Below are 16,787 nucleotides of genomic sequence, written 5' to 3'. Positions count from 1 at the left end.
AATTTCTATTAAGAAGGTTCTTGGCATAGTTAGAATTATAGTATCAAATCACAAAATAAACAGAAGAAAAAGTGGTTCCTGAGGATCAGTATGTAAATGTGTAGACTGTCAGTCTCCTCTCATACCCTTATTTACCTCATGTTTACAGTTTAAAAATAATGCATAAATACATATACATTCATACACAAATAATAAGAACATCATTTTATTTCTCTTATGTGTTACCATGTGTTTTAAAGTTAAGCCATCATTTAGAAGGATCATTTCTGATCATTTCTGAAGATAGGTGTATAGATTATTATGCTTGCATATTTTATCACTAAGCATATGCTTAAGTCCTATGAGATGGTCTTCTATTGCTTGAAAATAATCAAGGCTAACTAATTGTTCTCAGCTCCTTACACCAACAATTCACATGAAACCTCTAAAAACTCAGAATGCTAATACTGAGTGACAGTGCCTTTGTCATATAAAATGCCCCCCCTTTAGCTTACACAGTCATTTCTGTTTTGCACTGTCACTTCTTTACATTTGTGTGGGTTGGCAGTCGGCTAAGACTGTAAACTGCTTGAAAACTCTTATAGTTCTATTTTGTTCCTCATGTCAACCAGCAGAGAGTTGGCTGCAGACTAGATATATTCAGTACTTGTTAGCTAGTGGAAACCATTCAAGTAGAGATAAATGCTGCATTCTGTGGGAACAGCACAGATGTAAGAACCCAGAAACTGTAGATTCTAGTGCCAGCACTGCAATTAACTGTTTGCCCAGTGATAGCTAACTGCAGACTCTGGGTACCTCATCTACAAAGGGAGAGAGCTCATCTAGGTGATAATTAACACCCTTCTAACACTAGCATTTTTGTAAAGAGTATTCTGTCTCCATCTACTAAAGGAAATAAATTCCCCATATCATACTAGTTCTATAACAAAGACCAAGTCATAAAAATTTCTAAAAATTATTATCTCCATCTTTAGGACAGTTTTGTTTTGGGATCTCCTGCTGATCTCTTCCTGTGGATGATCCAAAATTATCATGCAGCAAATTGAGAACATGGTTTATTTACTTCCTTTCCACTGTTGAGCTTACTCATTTCATCGTATTCCTCATCTTGGTTAATAACATCACCTATCCTCACAGTCCATCTAAGATTAAAAAACTTGTTTCTTTGATTCCCTAGCCCATGCAGTCAGGGCTATTATTTTTTTAAGTTAATTTAAAAAATTTGTTCTAATTAGTTATACATGACAGTAGAATGCATTTATGCATTTTGATAAATCATACATAAATAGAGTATGATTTCTCATTTTTCTGACTGTATACATTACAGGATTACATTGGTCATGCAGTCGTATATGTACAGGAGGTCCAAGATAAAAATCTTAAATCACTGGTGTCAGGGTCTCATTGGGCAGCAGATGATACACTCAAATTAGGATAATTTGAGAATTTAATGAAGGTATTATTTACAAAGGTGAGGTTAGGGAACCATATCCCAATGCTAGTAGAGTGGGATAGTTACTATCCTGGGATCAAAAGATGTGGAAATAGAGTGATGGCTGGAACCTGGGAGGAGAAAGAAGGGTAGAGTTGTCTTGAGAGGTGACGTGACTTGGATTGAGGAATTAAGTCAACCTGAGGCAATCTGATGGGGATCCAGAATCTCACTGTCTTCCTCTGATGGTCTCCTCTGGATGCCACTGGCCAGATCCATCTGGAAGCCAGAAAGCAAGGGGACCTATTGTAGACCACACAAGGCAGAAAGCACAGCACAGAGAGGTAGGTAACAGATTTTGTGGGACAAATGAAGGTATCTATCTCATGTCATACTCCAAGGTTTTCTTTTTTTTTTGGTACTGGGGATTGAACCCAGAGGTGTTTAACCACTGAGCTACATCCCTAGTTCTTTTTTATATTTTATTTAGAGACAGAGTCTTGCTGAGTTGCTGGGGCTGGCTTTGAACTCTGGATCCTCCAGCCTCAGTCTCCCTAGCCACTGGGATTATAGGCATCTGCCACCACCCAGCAGGACCTTATTAACTTTGCTGACCAGGGATGTGACTCATTTGCCCAGCATATGGTCAGTGAATCACTCTCCTTCAGTCCTTCATGGAGCCACTAGCAACCCATCAGTATGAGCTCTTAAGATGAAACAAACAGATTGCCTTTGCTAGTCTTTCAGTTATTTAATTGGTATGTCAGGTTCTTCTACAAAGTCCTAACACTTAGTGGAGCACGGGTAGAACACCAGCACTGCATTGACCCTCTTACTTGTGTTCCCTTTCCTTTTAGAGAGGTGTGCTCTCCAACACTGTGACTGGTCTGTCACATCAGCCTCAAGTCTGTAGTCAAAGTCTTTTAGCATCAAACTTCCAGTAGGAACATCACAGCATAATCTATGATCTCCTATGGCAGATGGCTCAGAGCATTAACATGAAATGTTCTCCCAGTGTCCCACACCAACAAATGATCAGAAGCATGGAACAATGATGCCATCACTGCATATGTGGCAGCAAAATAAAAACAGCAGCTTATAAATAGAGCAGGATTGTGAATAATATAAATCAGAATGCTGTGGCACCCTATGAATCAAGCAAAATTATTAGTACTTTGGGATAGTCACTCTCTGAGACTGGGTGATGTTTTTAACAGCACAAGAATGCCTTCCTTCAGGAACTGCTCAGTTTCCTCATAACCCTTGTAGGAAGAAGTTTCAATTCTCAACCTCATACAAATTGCTGTAATTGTAAGTTTATTTAAAAATGTACTTCCCAGTTGTTCTGTCATTTAAATAAACAAAGTCACTAAATTGCAGGTAGCATCAGTATCTGTGACACCTTCTGTGTTGCATTTAAATGATGCAGAATGTTCTTTGGTATCTTTTCTTAAAAATCTACTATTCTAAGTCTTATAATTAATTAGCATAGTCATTCAATATGGAATGAAGATTATTGTTATTCTAATGTGTACTTGATTCAGTACTAGGTCAAGGATAGAAAGACAAGCAATTCATGTACCTGTCACATAGTAAGCACTTAATATATATTAGTTGAATAAATTAGAGTTTTGTGTTTTTGAATATGGATGACTCATTTTGATTCTTCTGCTCTGTTCATGATTATTATTTCCTAGGAGATCATACTTTGGTACATTTTTGTGACTTAAGTTGATGGTGGTTTTTGAAGAACTGACTTTATGAATGAAAAAAAGTGTAGGGCTTCAGGAATTTTAATGAAAGTATAATGAGCATTTTAGTTAGGAGATGCATTTTTTTATCCATGTAAAACACAGGAAGGTCTAGAATTCCACAACTGTTCTATTCTTAGAACCATAATTCTGGGTTGACATTTTGTCCTGGGGCCTTTCTATTAAGGTTGGATGTGTTTTGTTTATAAACAACTCTTTATAAGAATCAGGTGACATTCCCCTCTGTTTGTTTTTGTCTCAGAAACTTTCTTGTTGAGTGGTAAAAACTGTTGAACTAAAACAAATCATGTATTAAAAATGAGCACGAAGTAGTGGGCTGTCTTCCGTGTTCCATTCTGGTGTTCATAATACTGGGTGACATTTTTCTGGTTCAAAATATCAGACCACATTGGGCTATTGAAACTCACTCAAAAATGACTTTGCTGTCACTGAAAAGAATCAGATTTTCAAATTCCTGTGGTATTTTGTACCAAGGAAAAGTCATTTTAAAAGTCAAGTTTGCTTTTAACCCCAAAATGTTTTTCATCTTTGTTTTATGAAGAATGACAAAAGGATATTTAATTACAAATACATTTGAGACTGTTAAACATTTAAACAATTACAAATACTTTAGTTTTTATAGATATATGACAAAAATAAATATGATTAACCTGAATTGAGTATTGATAAAAATAAGGTTGGGAGCAAGGACCAGCCAAATAGAAGAACTAATTTTGACCGTGATACCCTGTAGGCCCAGAGCACTTTCAGCTTACTTGTCTAACAGCACTGAAATCAGTGCAGTAAAACAAAAGGGCTTCATGTCCCAATTCTAGGTTCAGATTTGAGGCACAACTTACTAATTACTCTGTTTTTAACTTTTATTCTTGTACTTTATTTTAACTTATAAAACCATCATCCTTTTTAAGTGCTGAGACCCTTTATAGTAATGATATCTTTGAGTTATATCTGAGAAGACCCTCAGAGTTAAGGAATTTTTGATAGTTGGTCCCTAATCAGTGAGTTTTATTGTTAGGACTTTGAATACCATCTAATGTAGTATTACCTGTGAATTTCTGACAAGTGATAGTCTTCATATTGCCTGAATACTTCCTGGAATAGGAACTTGATGTCCACAGACATTCCTGGTAGAAACACAAATCTGCCCCTCCCTAGTCTTTGTCCACAGAGTCTACTCTCACCATTGGAGCTACATGGTAAATTGAATTACTTTTTCCTTTGACACAATTTACCTGTTGGAAGACAGGTTCTCCTGATAGTTTCTTGAAGCCTACCATCACTTTTTTTTGGTGATGTTTTTCCTAGACTCTTATTCCTCTGGTTACCCTTCTCTAGATAAGCTCTAGATTTTCAGCTTCAATTTGGAAGAAAGTGAGCAGACAGGGACTTGAATTTCCCATGTGGTTTGATCATTTGCTTCTCCTTGGGTTCCTTGTTCTCCTGCCCAGTTTTGAGGCAGGATGGAAGAAGAGGTCCCTTAGTGATTGCCAGAGTCTCAGCATTCCTGCTGAAGCTCTAGGCCTGCTCCTCTACCCATGTAGACTCCTACTGGCACGCTCTAAGCCCCACCCAAATATATTGTCCAGTCTGCTTCCCTTTTTTACTCAGACACCCTGACTTGGAGTTCATGCATTAAACTCCTAAAGTTTGACTTTCCTTTTATTGAATTCTGAATATAGGAGTATTATTCAAAGTATAGTGAACTAAGATTTTTGTTATAAGTAATGTTAACACATTTCTTCTACAGTGCTTTAGAGCTCTGGTTACTAGAGGGATCAATTTTTCAGAATTATCATAGCATTTTATATCTTTTTGTGATTGCCAGAAGGCACATATGTGTCTGATATACCTTTTCTTCATCTAGAGTAAATGCTTGTTTACACTGTTGCTTAGCATTTCCCAAGCACCACAATCATTAGGGAAATTGACATCATGAATTAATATTTATCGAGAGCCCCCAGGGTGCCTGCTGCTGTCCTTGTCTCTTAGTCATGGCTCCATCCATTGAGAGCCGCTCAGCATGCTCACAGCCCCTTCCCCCCAGTTAATTTAGGAGCAGCTGCAGTCCTTGCAAAGTGAATATGAAATGTCCTCTGGGGCTTCTGAAAAACCATTTTTCCCCCCTGTAAATTAACTAGCTTCTCACTGTTGGTTCTCTATGATTATGACTCTCTCAATAATTAATATGGTATCATCCTTCATAGAGAGTGTGTTTATAGTAGATTTATTAGGTTGTTTTTGCCCAAGAATAAGAGAACAGTGTATGGCTATTTGAATTGCCTTTCCCATCCATTTAATTTCTTCTTCGCTTTGGTGTTTTAAATATTTAAGCTGGTTGCTTCTTACTATATTAATTGAGATATTGTCTAATTCTGCAGAGGACAGGAACATTTTTCTTTTTTTTCATTTTTATAATTAAAAAATAGTAAAATAAAAGAGCTCAAAGTAGTCTGGTATAAAAAGGGACATTAAAATCCTGAGACATGCTTCACTTTTTCCTAAGTCGAGGTAGGAATTATCATATATTGTAGCACACATATCATATCATTAAAATATCATTAAAATAAACCAAGCTTTTTGAAAATGATAAACCATTGCTCTCTATGCATTATCTTAATTTGTATTCTCTTAGATTGTGATAATTTATACTGCCAGAATATTGAAGTTTTGTCTGAAGAGACTTAGCATTTGATATGGATGAACACTCACAAATGATGTTTGTCCAAACTAAGTTTGAGGTATCTGAATCCACAGGATTGGGCATGAAATCCTGTGGATTTCTCATGAAAACTCTGGCACTTCTACTTTTAATTATAACCAGTAATACCTAGTGGTACTGCTGGTTTTATATTGACAATATAAAAGAGTTTTTTTTAGAAAGAGCTCAAGTTTGATGAAATCAAAGGTAAAACAAACAGTAAAAAGAAACATAAACATTTTTTTCTAAACATGTTTGGAAATGTGAGAAGGGCCCAGTGAAGGCAGTTCTTATGTTCTTAAAGTGAAGGCAGTTCTTATGTTCTTAAAGTGAAGGCAGTTCTTATGTTCTTAAAGTGAAGGCAGTTCTTATGTTCTTAAAGTGAAGGCAGTTCTTATGTTCTTATGTTCTGCGTCCTCAAACGTTGACGTTTGAACATTAGAGAAGTACACCAAGGCAAGCCTATATAGAGCAGGTTTTATTTAAAGGTAGTTAACACAGACTTCTCCCAGGAGGGAGAAGGGGGCCATGGCTGGTATTCTGGTATCCCAAGAAGTGAGAGCACCCTGCCCCTTTGATAGACTACAGTTTCCTTTGTTCTTCTGCAGTCTTCTCCCTTATCTTTTTAATTTCCCCCATCCTGCATAGTGACTGGGAGATGTTGTTGGAATGGCGGGTGGGGGTAGGGTGGGGAGTTGGGGGGTGGTGAGCAGGTAGCCTGGAAGGGCCAAGGGGGAGTGCTAGGCAGGAAGGGAACGGCAGCCCAGGGGGCATTGATTTGTAGCTCTCAGTCTGCTCAGGAGTTGCTTCATTAATAACCTCTTTGGAAGAGGTAGTCTCAAAGGGCTCTGGAGACATGAACATTCCAATCTCCCAGAGGTGGTTTCCAACTTCCCAGCCTCCATTTTCTTGATCTGACCCCATCACCTATTCCACACAAACTGCCTGTCTTTAATTCTGACTTCACTAGTCTCAGAGAATTAGGAATGGTGAGCTTCTAATTTGATTTCATTATTTACATATTGACAATATAAAAGAGTTTTTTTTTTTTTTTTTTTAGAAAGAGATCAAGTTTGATGAAATCAAAGGTAAAACAAACAGTAAAAAGAAATATAAACATTTTTTTCTAAGCATGTTTGGAAATGTGAGAAGGGCCCAGTGAAGGCAGTTCTTATGTTCTTAAAGTCAGATACAAAGCTCCGTGTACTCAGAACGCAGCATGTATCTAGTGGGCTGTATGTATGCATTGTTTGACATTGTTTGGGCACTTTCTGCTTCTACGATGCCAGTTTTGCCCAGTTCAAATTAAGGTTTAATTTTAGTGTAGCAAAAGACCCAAATAACCTGCTAAAATAGCACCCTACCAGCTTCCTCTAATTAGAAGACTTAGAGGAGAATACAGGAGTGGCCTAAGAAAAATCAATTTCCTTAACTATGATGTTTCAACTGGATCCGTATCTTAGAAATGAATGTCTTAATAATAAACACTCTCCAGGAGAGATTTCTGCTGTAACTGAACTGCATTGTACAATTGAAGGGAAAGGAAATAAAAGCAAGTATATTACATAGAATGTATTACCCTGGCTGTGATTTTTAATGAGGTTAAGAAACATTATTAATAGCTTTACCCCCTCACCCCATACATTTTAAAAACTCTAATCCTGACATGTGTTAGCATTTGTCTTTTTAGCTACTTTTATACTTATAGTACAACAGTGCCACACTTATCAGACTGCTTTTACCTAGAATCTCTTTCAAAATCTGACTCTTTTCTCTCTCCCTTTCTCTGTGTTTGTATATGTTATGTATCATGTATATCTATATCTCATTCTATTTATTTATTAGTCATTAGTTTCTTAGGGATGTTCTATCAAATTGCCATGAATATGGTGGCTTGAAATGACAAAAATTTAGATTTGAGGAGTCAAACCTAGAGACCAGCATTGAGAAAAAGAGTAAAAAATCTAAAATTGGTATGGGCTAAAATCATGCTTTTGGAGGTTCTAGGAAGAATGCATTTCTTTGCCTAAATAGAAATTCTAGGGCCCACCTGCATTCCTGGGTGCAGGGCCCCTTCTTCAACTTCAAAGCTAGCAATGGCTGTTCAGGTTTGTCTCATACTTCATCACTCTGAAAATGACCCTCTCTCTGGCCTTCCTTTTTTACTTATAAGGACTCCTGTGATCACATTGGGTCCAACTGTATAATCTAGGATAATCTCTTCAATCTCAAGGTCAGCTGATTATCAGCCTTAACTCTGTCTTCAACCTTGATTCTACCTTGCCATGTAACACTACATATTCACAGGTTCTGGGAATTAGGATGTGAACATCTGTAGGGGCACATTGTACTTTATACTTCCTACCACATTATCTGACCTATATTTTAACATGGTTACTAAATTTTCAGATTTGTTAGATATACAATGTGAGAAAAAGAATAATTCAGTGGGTTTAAAAATTTTTGCCTGAGCAATGGCAAAAATTAAGCTGACATTAATTAAGAAGGAGAAAACTGAAAAAGCATGCAGATTTAGGACATCAGTAGTGGGGCAGCATGGGCTGAGAAAGAAGAGAGTGGGAGAGATCAAGTACTTCATTTTTGATATAATTTTGAGATGCCTGTAAGAAATCCAGTTGGAGGTATCAGGTTACCAGATAGATGATTCTGGAATTTAGAGAAATGATCTGCCCTGAAGATATAAATGTCTTATTCTTTAGCATGCAGATGGCATTTTATTTTACTTTTTATTTGTTCTTTTTAGCTATACATGACAGTAAAGTATCTTTTGACATATTACACCTACATGGAGTATAACTTCCCATTCTTGTGGTTGTACATGATGTGGAATTACACTGGTTTTGTGTTCATATATGAATGTAGGAAAGTTATGTCTAAATCATTCTGTCTTTCCTATTCCCATCCCCGGTTCCCTCCCTTCCTTCCCTTTGTCTAATTCAATGAACTTCTATTCTTGCCACCCCCCACCCCCCTCCATTGTGTATTAGCATCCACGTATCAAAGAACATTCAGCCTTTGTTTGGGAGACTGGCTTATTTCACTTAGCATGATAGTCTCCAGTGCAGATGGCATTTTAAAGCATGAGACTGAATGAGATCACTTTGATTAGAGTATACATGGAGGAGAGAAGAGACTAGTGTCTGAACTCTGAGACACTCCAACCTCAAGAATTTGAAGGAGTTGAGGAGAAACCAGGAAAGAAGACTGAGAGTACCAGTGAAGTCCAGAGAGTACCAGTGGAATCAGGTCCACTAGATCTGACTTCCAAAATGTTTTCAGAATGCACAAAATATTCCTAGATCAGAAACTGTCAAGTGGTTTATTCCAGTCAATTGCCTTTGAAAAATTACACTGGCTGGCTGGACTATTACCATACAAATGTCCTGCTATCAGGTGACTTTGTGTCTGTTAGTAATTCTGTCACTCTTTTTCTCCCTCCCCCTAATCCTCTCTCTCTCTCTCTCTCTCTCCACATAATATTTGGTTCATGAAGATTAATTAGATACTTTTGAGAATACATATTAATGCCATCTTTAGAGGTTGCTATATTTATAAATTAAATATGAAAGTTTAGAATGGAGCAGAAAATTCAGTTGTTTCGTTAAGCTACAGAAATTATAGTTTTAGAAGATTTGACAGTTTCATATTATGAATATCCTTGGTGATGAAAAATTGCTTTCCTTTTGAGTATGGATTTAACTCTTAACAGTATCCATAGTTATTTATACATTGTTGAACAGAGTGAAAATTGGTAAATCGATCTAACGTTCTAGAAAGTAATTCTAGAACGCATTATAAACTAAAAACCTTAAGTTTTTATATACACATTGACAGAATAATTTTGCTGACAGGAATTTATTCTAAGGAAATAGTCTTAGATATGTGCAAAGATTTTTTTATGGTATTGTTTGTAATGGTGAGATGTTGGAAGAAATCTGAATAGTATTGTGTTAGAAAACATAAATGTTGGGATATTACTTCTACATAATATATAGGGCCATAAATGCTCATTATTATAGAAAATATTAAATAAGACAGAAAAAAGTAAACAAGGGAGACATAAAGCAGTATATGTTAAAAACTAAATATACACTTAAATGAGAAATACATATATATAAAAGATAAGTATATTTGAAAATGCTAAGGTTTATTCCTAGATAGGGGAATTGAGAATAATTTTCTTTATTTCACTTGTTTTTTCTAAGTGTTTCAATATTAAATATATATTATATATATGCATTATATATTATATATGTTCTTTGAATATTATATATAATATATATATATATATATATATATATATATATATATTGAAACCATAAAAGTGAAACTTTCACAGAAGATAGAATCACACATCCCTTTAGATATATGTATGATGGTTAATTTGGGTTTTCAGTCTTTGCTCAATAAATAAAATTATAAAAGGAATTGTAAAAGAGGGATGGTTGTAACATCCCAACATATTCCTGAAACTGCTTCGTGGGACCATCTTTTGCCAGGCCATTCTGAATCATCAGTGTCAACACTACTCGCACAAAACTTAAGAAATGAGAGTTTTTTGTTTTTTGTTTCTAGTATTGAGGTCCTGGGAAGCATCCTTTTTCTGCAGTAACTCCAGATACTTTCAACCCATTGTAGCTTAGAGTAGCAGTTTCATATTATTGCTGGGCTTTTATTTCTTGTTTCTTAGAATTGATGGTTCATTTAAAAGACCTCCTGACAGTAAGTCATTTAGTTATCCCAGTGGTTCCTGCAGCCAAGAGGTCTTCTGGAACATGGAATAACAATAGTAACTTATTCATAGGGATTAAATTAAGCATTTTCATGGCATATTTTATTTAATTCTTAAAACCAACCAGTGAAATTATAGGTATTATTTTGACTCTCTTTTGTAGACAGAGTAATTGAAGCTAAGAAAGGATAAGAATTTATAGATTGTAAATAATGTTGCTGACATTCCTACCGAGGTGGTCTGCCTATAGTAACTATTCTCCTAAGAGCTGTACTGTTGTCTCTCTAAACTAATCCCTACCATCTATTTGTTCTTGAAATTATTATGTATGATTGGTGTTAACTTGCCCCTGAGAGGTCCCATAACTCACCTTCTGTTCTTTGGTGTGTATGTCTCAAGAAAGCTATACCCAGCAGAATCTGGCCCTTCAAGAGGAAAAAAAAACAAAAAAACAAAACAAAAAAAACTCCTGGTCAAAAAACCCATCCTTGATCCTGCTTCTAGTTGGTACCCAAGGTTCCTGAAACAAGGTCAAGAATTAGGTACTCTAGTCTTCAGCATATATGCCTGCCAACTAATTTCCACCCCTCAGTTCAGTTTCTGTTGAATACTTGACTACAGTAGTTTTACTTCACTGTCAAGAGACCCTTTACCCCGAGAATGGTACATTACATTCAACCCATCATTGATCTCACTTTCTTCTTTTAGCTGCATCAAAAAACTTGATTGGTCTCCCTAAGATAACTTGATCAAGTCTGAATCAACCCTGACTTTATTTAGGAGCCTGCTTTCTTTTATGCAACATGGCTCTGAGCTTCAAGAAGACATGAATTTGTCCATTTTATTATTCTCACCACCAAGCAAAATATTAGGAACTGAGTAAATTTTTATGAATGATGAGATTATAATTATCCTGTGTACCCTCCATATGGGAATTTCAGGTGTTAGTGCTCTAGTAATGGTCTTAGTGCTACTAGAGATTACAAAGCAGCCTCCAAGAAATCAAATGGTCCTCTGCTCCTTTTAATGACTTGTAAGTTTCCATTCTGCAGTCACGTAATGGGAAAGGACAGGGTTTAATGCTGTATCCCTTAAACCAAGACCAGAGGCAGGCACTTAGGAACTTGGAGAATCACCAAATAATGGCAGCCACACTTAAGAAGTGGTGGAGAAGAGAGTGCAGCCCCCTCCAAGAGACTTGAAGCAATAGCCTGGCGTGAGGAATATTTTCCTTGACAAAGTTAGTGCTACCCTTACATTTCCATCTTCCCTCACTTGACATTACTCTGGGTCTGGATATTTACTTGGCTCAGTGAACTGGAATTTGTAACCCTTCCTGAGAGATCTGTGGTGTTTTCAGTTTAACTTATAGGATTTATATTGCTTTATTTATCACAGTACTGCTTTCCAAATGAACAGATATATTTCTTTCTACAATACACACTTAGATTTCATTCTTATCCAGCTGTCATTTGTACTGCATACAGGGCGAATGCTTGTATGGGATTTCAGGGATATATTCTTTTCGATTGACCTCCTTTTTGCATGCATGAGTGTGTGTGTGTGTATGTGTGTGTAAACACACATACACACACACACACACTCACACACACACTGACCTGTCTGTGGGATCAGATTATGTCTGGTTGGGTGATAATTTGTTGATGAAACTGTTATTATAAATTGTTAGCAAATACAGAATTCTTTTTTTTTTTTTTTTCAGTTCAAACAGAGGAAAATGTATCTGGTGCTAAATAGTTGTTTGTTTCTTTTTCTTATTTTTCCAGGCAAGAAAACTAATCAGTGACTTTGCCATTATCTTGTCCATTCTCATATTTTGTGTAATAGATGCCCTTGTAGGTGTGGATACCCCAAAACTAATTGTGCCAAGCGAGTTTAAGGTAAATGAATGCCTATCTTTGGGTTGTTTCTTGAATTCTGATATTTATCCTTTCCCCTGTTCTAGTTTATTGTGTCTTTCAGTTAGTTTTGTATATTTATCCATTCTTGGCAAAAAAGAAGTTCTTTGTTAGACTCATTTGTACAGTTTGTCTTTAGACTGACTTCACTAAAATGCCAAGACTAGGATCACATGCAAGATTCATATTGAATTGATCTTTATTTTAAAGTAATGGATACATTACAGATTCAGCCTCATATAATAATACCTGAATTATTTTCACATACTTTATCACTTTGATCCATACAACAATTCTAGAAAGTGTACAACATAACTAGCACCATTCTTATTTTATGAAGTTGAGACTGAAGCTCATGAAAAATAAGTAAAATGCCTGAGGTTAACTAGCAGTGTCATAGATTAAAGTTTAAACTCAAGCCTCCAGACTCCTAATTCAATTTTCATAGTATCAAACTATCTGCCAAACACATTTATATATAATGTGAATTTTAACTATTATGAAGAAGGGATAAGAATTATTTATTTTGCAAACTTCTTGGTATATACAGGTATACTGGACAAAAACTACATTTCAGTCATTCCTAAATATATCACTACCTAATTTTCTGTTCTAAGTCTCTTACCTGTTTTCTAGAATAATCCTCACTGCACTGTTGAAATCGTATATGTGCTAAGAAATATTAAGCTGATTGAAGTTTTAGTATAGTAACAACTTATTGGTGTAGGAAATAATATTTTTGGCATTATCTGCCACCACGTATTCATCAACAAAGATAGGTTCTCATTCATTCAATCATTAATTCATTTAATTCAATATATATTAAATCTTGGATTTGAGATAGACTTTATACCTGGGATTTGAAATGCATTAATGAGTAAAACAAAGTACCTTTCTTTATGAACTCACAACCTGTTAAATGTGGGAAGAGGTGGATACATTCAGTGATGGAGTTATGAGCAAGGGCATCCAAGGATAGAAATAGCCTTGGAAAAGGTGTGAGACTTTCTTCATTGATAGAAAATCTCTCTGGCAAAAATAATTCATAAATAGCATTCTATTTTCATTTTTTTATTTGTATTGGTTAAAATAAGGAAACAGAGGAAATTTTTTTCTGTAATAAACATGTATGATCTGAAAGAGAATAGACCAAGAACTAGAAAAATGATGATTTATTTTCAGTTTTTTGTGTGACATTTGTAAGGATTAACTGGTTCTTCTGGATCACTTTTATATGTAAAATGAAAGATTAGAATGTTTAAATTAGTTCAATTACAAAATATTTAAAACTTTCTATATATGGTAAAGCTATTATCATTTGGTAGTAGTAAAAATGACTTCATTATAATTGCTAAAAACCCAAGAGCAAAATTCATGATGATTTTATAAATTTTCCTACCTCTTTACTGAGTATTCCTTTTGGGCCTGTCTTCTGGCTGCCTGTTAAATTTAAATTACTTTTTTCCATCTTGAGTCCTCCTTATCTGAAATCGCCCCAAGTACACACAGTGGTATCCGCTGCTTTCCCAACAACCCATATTCTTTCTCTCCTGCCTTTAAACATTACCTTTAAAATAAAATCTTTAGAAAGATTTTTGGTAAATAATCTTCTTTATCCAGCCTGTAACTGTTTGTTTTTTTAGTATGTTGACTCTCCCAAAACAAAATATGTATGTATGTGTATGTGTGTATGTATATATATATATATATTCCCCACTGGTTTTTTTCATTAAGTAGTATGTGGTGACTTGATATTGTTTTGAAAAATATTCTCTCTCTGCTTTAAGCCAACAAGTCCAAACCGAGGATGGTTTATCCCACCGTTTGGAGGGAACCCCTGGTGGGTGTACCTTGCAGCCGCCATCCCTGCTTTGTTGGTCACCATTCTGATTTTCATGGACCAACAGATCACAGCTGTGATTGTAAATAGAAAAGAGCATAAACTCAAGGTAAGTGCCGGTGATAATGGTTATCTACCTTCTATGGCCTTTGTAGTCCTTGATAATGCTTACTGATTCAGAAACCAAGAGAGCTTTATTGGGAGTTAAACCATAGCTAATGTTCCTTAAGACTTGACAGTCATAGATCCCCTTGTGTTGAAACATACAGGTCCTCAATATAACACCTTAGGGAGCATCATTAAATCTGAAAATAATGTTTCAAATCATGCTTCAATCCCCTACCCAAGAGTGAATATGAGTTCTTAGCCGAAGTCATCCTACCTCTAGTTTTATTGTAACTGTCCTTAGTGAAGACAATGTCATTTAAAGTTTAATGAACGTCTAGTTAGAACTGACTCTGTTACTCTGTTAAACCAACTCAAAATTACTCTCTTTTTTTTTTAATTCAAAAAATGTTTTAGGGATTGGGAATGAAGCTCAGTGCTACGGTACTTTTCTATTATACATAAAGCCCTGGGTTCAATCCCTAGCACCACACACCTATACACACAAAATTGTACATGGTTATGGGTTGCATTGTGGTAATTTGGTACTTGTATACCATGTAGAATGATCAAATCAGAGTAATTATCATTTCCATCTCTTTAAACATTTGTCATTTCTTTGTGCTGGGAATCTTCGAAGTTTTATTCTTCAAAAAATTTTTCAGGTAGTTCATATTTTTAAGTTTTTGGTAAGCATTTATATTGTTTTGTCTTTACATATTTGTTTCAGAATGTTACTGACCAAAAAGTATGAAGAAAAATGCTTTATTTTGTACATTTTAGCTTTTTTAAAAAAATTAGTTACTAACTTTGTCATGAGTCTATAGAAAAAAAAATGCATTAGTGGTCTGGGTATATTTCATGAGATCTGCCTAAAATGTTCTTATATAATGTTTCTTCACCTCTCATGATTTTTTAGGCCACAAAAGATTTCAAAAATACCACTTGGGGAAGTTAGATATGAATAATAACACTAATAAGAGCTTTAATTTGGTGGATGCCTACTGTAAGTTAGGCCATGTTCTAATCACTTTATATTATATAGTAACTCATTAACTTTTCATAACTACCAAATAAGGGAAGTATAAAATACATTAAAATCAGTCACCCGGAAGCAGGAAATTACTGTGTTTGGAATTTAGCAGAGAAGATGTAGTAGAAGGAAAAATCCAGAAAATGAAAAGAAACCTACTGGGGTGGAAGAATAGGAAAGATGAGGAGTGTTCTGATAAATTTTCATTTAGAACCTGGATCACAGTGAGAAATGAGTTAATCCCATTATAATAAGAGTAGGATAAGATGAAAACTAAGAGCTTTGGTCAAAGAGGAGAGAAGTTTGGATTTCGAAAGTTTGGGGAGAGAGAAATCTAGGTATGATGAGCTGATCCAAAGTGTGTAACTAGCTCTTGAAGCACCCTGGAGAGGATGTTCATCAAATCTTGGAAGTTGGAGTGTTGGAGTCCAAGGTGTTGAAAGTCTCATCTTTATCAATGTTGATATCATTGGAAAGCACAGAGAGTTGTCAAGAGGAAGATCCTGGAATAGTTGCTGAAGTCTTAAAGGGAGTATGTATGTACCTGTCCTGGAGATCAGCATTTTTAGTGATGTGGAATGTTAGAAGGAAGAATGACTTGGACTTCAAGAGAAGACAGACAGTTCATGGAATCATGAAAATAAGTGATGTGTACTCCACCTATTATAGGAAGTTAGAGAAATAGACTTTCACTAAAAAAGAAACATCTTCAGGGAATCACTTGTACAAAAGGATAATATTGATTTTCAGTTATGATCAAAGAAAAGGTTGAGAATTCATTTGGAAACAAATTAAAATGACTCTCCCTCTACCCTCTGCCATAAGCAAATACTGTCTTGCTTTGAGATAGTCTTAATTCTAAGATTATTGTTTAACTGCTTATGTGTTTATGCCTTGCACCCAACTGGAGAGTAAGTGCATAATTCAAATATTCACTGAATGCCTTACAGTGCCTGGCTCTGTACCTTATATCCTCAGCAAAGGTATTAGTTCTTGGAGCAATTAGTAAACAGAATGAGGGCAGTTTGTTTTTCTTACCTTCTTGTTTTCTGTTGCTCAGGGTTTTATGCCTATGTGTTTGTTGTTCTTTAGGAAAATGATTTCTACAAAATCAGTAAGCATTTAGTATTTTATGACCCAGTGAGTTTCAAAAATTTTTTTAAATTTTTAGGTTATTAAAAGTCGTGAAATTTTTCTGTACCTTAACAATTCAATTGGGGGCAGGGTAACAGAAG

General features: G+C 35.5%; 1 protein-coding gene across 4 annotated transcripts in view; it reads left to right on the top strand.

Annotated features, from left to right (window-relative positions):
* The window catches only part of Slc4a4 (solute carrier family 4 member 4), a 424,936-nt gene that overhangs the window by 373,786 nt on the left and 34,363 nt on the right, over positions 1-16,787 (top strand). For all 4 annotated transcript variants that reach the window (XM_047565890.1, XM_047565891.1, XM_047565889.1 and 1 more), the window contains 2 exons: positions 12,443-12,556; positions 14,362-14,523. In XM_047565890.1, coding sequence (XP_047421846.1) covers positions 12,443-12,556; positions 14,362-14,523 — 276 coding nt within the window. The remainder of the gene's footprint in view (positions 1-12,442; positions 12,557-14,361; positions 14,524-16,787) is intronic.

The sequence above is a fragment of the Sciurus carolinensis genome, chromosome 10 (genome assembly GCF_902686445.1).
Source record: "Sciurus carolinensis chromosome 10, mSciCar1.2, whole genome shotgun sequence".
Classification (NCBI taxonomy): Eukaryota; Metazoa; Chordata; class Mammalia; order Rodentia; family Sciuridae; genus Sciurus; species Sciurus carolinensis.
Note: the sequence above shows the minus strand (reverse complement) of the source record. Positions and strands in the feature narration are given on the sequence as shown.